This window comes from Monoraphidium neglectum (assembly GCF_000611645.1).
Source record: "Monoraphidium neglectum strain SAG 48.87 unplaced genomic scaffold scaffold00772, whole genome shotgun sequence".
Taxonomy (NCBI): domain Eukaryota; kingdom Viridiplantae; phylum Chlorophyta; class Chlorophyceae; order Sphaeropleales; family Selenastraceae; genus Monoraphidium; species Monoraphidium neglectum.
Genome location: NW_014012856.1, coordinates 20,102 through 21,822, shown reverse-complemented (window position 1 = coordinate 21,822; position 1,721 = coordinate 20,102). Strand labels below are relative to the sequence as shown.

Below are 1,721 nucleotides of genomic sequence, written 5' to 3'. Positions count from 1 at the left end.
GCGCACACACACGCGCACACACTCACACGCACGCACACACACACACGCACACACACACACACACACACACACACACACACACACACACACATGCTCAAGGGCGCGCGCCTCCCATCGTTCCCAGGCTGACTTTGAGTCCCTCTTCGCATCACTGGAAGATTACATCGAGACCAGGCAAGACGGCTCGAACTCCGCCTCCCTGCAGAGCGCCATCACCAAGTTTAAGAGCTCAAAAAAGCTGACAGTGCGCCGCGCGGCCGGACTGGACATGCAGGTGGAGTCCAACATAGTCCAGGACTACGCCGCAGAGTGAGTGGCGCGCGGACGGGCTGATGGGATTTGCAGTCGGTGCTGCGGGGCGGCACCGGGCCTTCCCTCGCGGGCGGGCGGGCGGGGCGCTGGCGCCGCCAGCATACCGGGGCGTGGCAGCCGCCAGGAGGCCCGGCCCAGCCCGCGCTGCTCGCGAGCAGACGAAGTTGTGCCCGAACGCAGCCAGGCGGCCGCTGCCACGTACAGTCATGACATCAGAACGCCCCCACTCTCTTCAGCTCCCTGCTGCTACATACCTCTCACCTTAAACAACAAACGTCCGCCCCGCTACACCACAGCCCTGCCAAGCTCTCTCTGAACTGGTTTGACGACGACGACGAGATGGCGGGCGGCGACAGCATAGTCGCCCAGGGCTACTCCGCCGTCGTCGATTACCTCGTGGGCGTCGTGAAGTCCAAGGGAGGCAAGATCGCGCTGGGGGCACCCGTGACCGCCATCACCTACAACAGCGGCGGCGTGACGGTGCGCGTTGCGCCGCGCTGCGCCGCGCCCCGTTACTCCGCTCTTGTGGTCGCCGCGGCTGCATTGCTCGCTGGGCTCCCCCAGCGCGCCGCCCGGTTGTATCTGCGTTCGTTTCTACCTCCAGCAGAGCTTGAGAATGCGGACCCACACCCAGGTCTGCCTCGTGCAGCGCGCCGATGGGGCGAGTCGACACAGAGGGACGCTGCCGCAACAGCAGCCCCACATCGCCCGCGATCTGGCAGCTCACCCTCGCACGCCCTCGCACCGCCACGTTCCTCGCGTTGCTTGCACCGCAAATTGGGGCGGAGGTCACCGCCGGCGGCACGGAATACGCCGCGCCCTTTGCCATCGTCACCCTGCCCCTGGGCGTCCTCAAGGCAAAGACCGTGAAGTTCACACCCAAGCTGCCCGGCGCAAAGGCAAACGCAATCGCCAAGCTGGGGATGGGGACGCTCAACAAAGTGGTCCTCCAGTTCCCGCCCGCGTCGTCCTGGCCGGACGGCAACTGGTTCGAACGCATGCCCCTGCAGGTGAGCTGGCAGGGCTGCGGCTCGCCGCTTTGCGCCGGTCCGACCCCGCACGTGATCCTGGGCGTGCGCAAGGCCCGCCGCCGGCGTGGAGCGAGGGCGGCTTGCCTTGACCTGGCTGCCTTTTCACAGCAGCAGCAGGGCGTTCCAGCCAAACGACGGCGGTGGTCCCCAGCTGTGACCTTTCCAGCCTCAACGTGCTCCTGCAGTCGCCATCAATTGCTGTTGATCCAGCTACCAGTTGCAAAGTCCAAGCCCTGAGCCCAACTCTGTTACAAAAACCTCAACCGCCAGTCTGACAAGGGCAGGTGGCGCGAGTTCTTCTCCCTCCGCACCATCACCCGCGCGGCCGGCGCCGAGCAGCCGATCATCGTCGCGTTCAACGCGGGTGCGCGCATGCGC

The 1,721-nt window shown here is 65.8% G+C and overlaps 1 protein-coding gene across 1 annotated transcript in view; it reads left to right on the top strand.

Moving 5' to 3' along the window:
- Window positions 1-268: 268 nt before the first annotated feature.
- Window positions 269-1,721, top strand: part of MNEG_5246 (hypothetical protein) — a gene marked incomplete at both ends in the record, with an annotated part of 2,124 nt that continues 671 nt past the window's right edge. Inside the window, 4 exons of the mRNA XM_014046280.1 lie at window positions 269-309; window positions 609-792; window positions 1,035-1,322; window positions 1,614-1,707. Coding sequence (XP_013901734.1) covers window positions 269-309; window positions 609-792; window positions 1,035-1,322; window positions 1,614-1,707 — 607 coding nt within the window. The remainder of the gene's footprint in view (window positions 310-608; window positions 793-1,034; window positions 1,323-1,613; window positions 1,708-1,721) is intronic.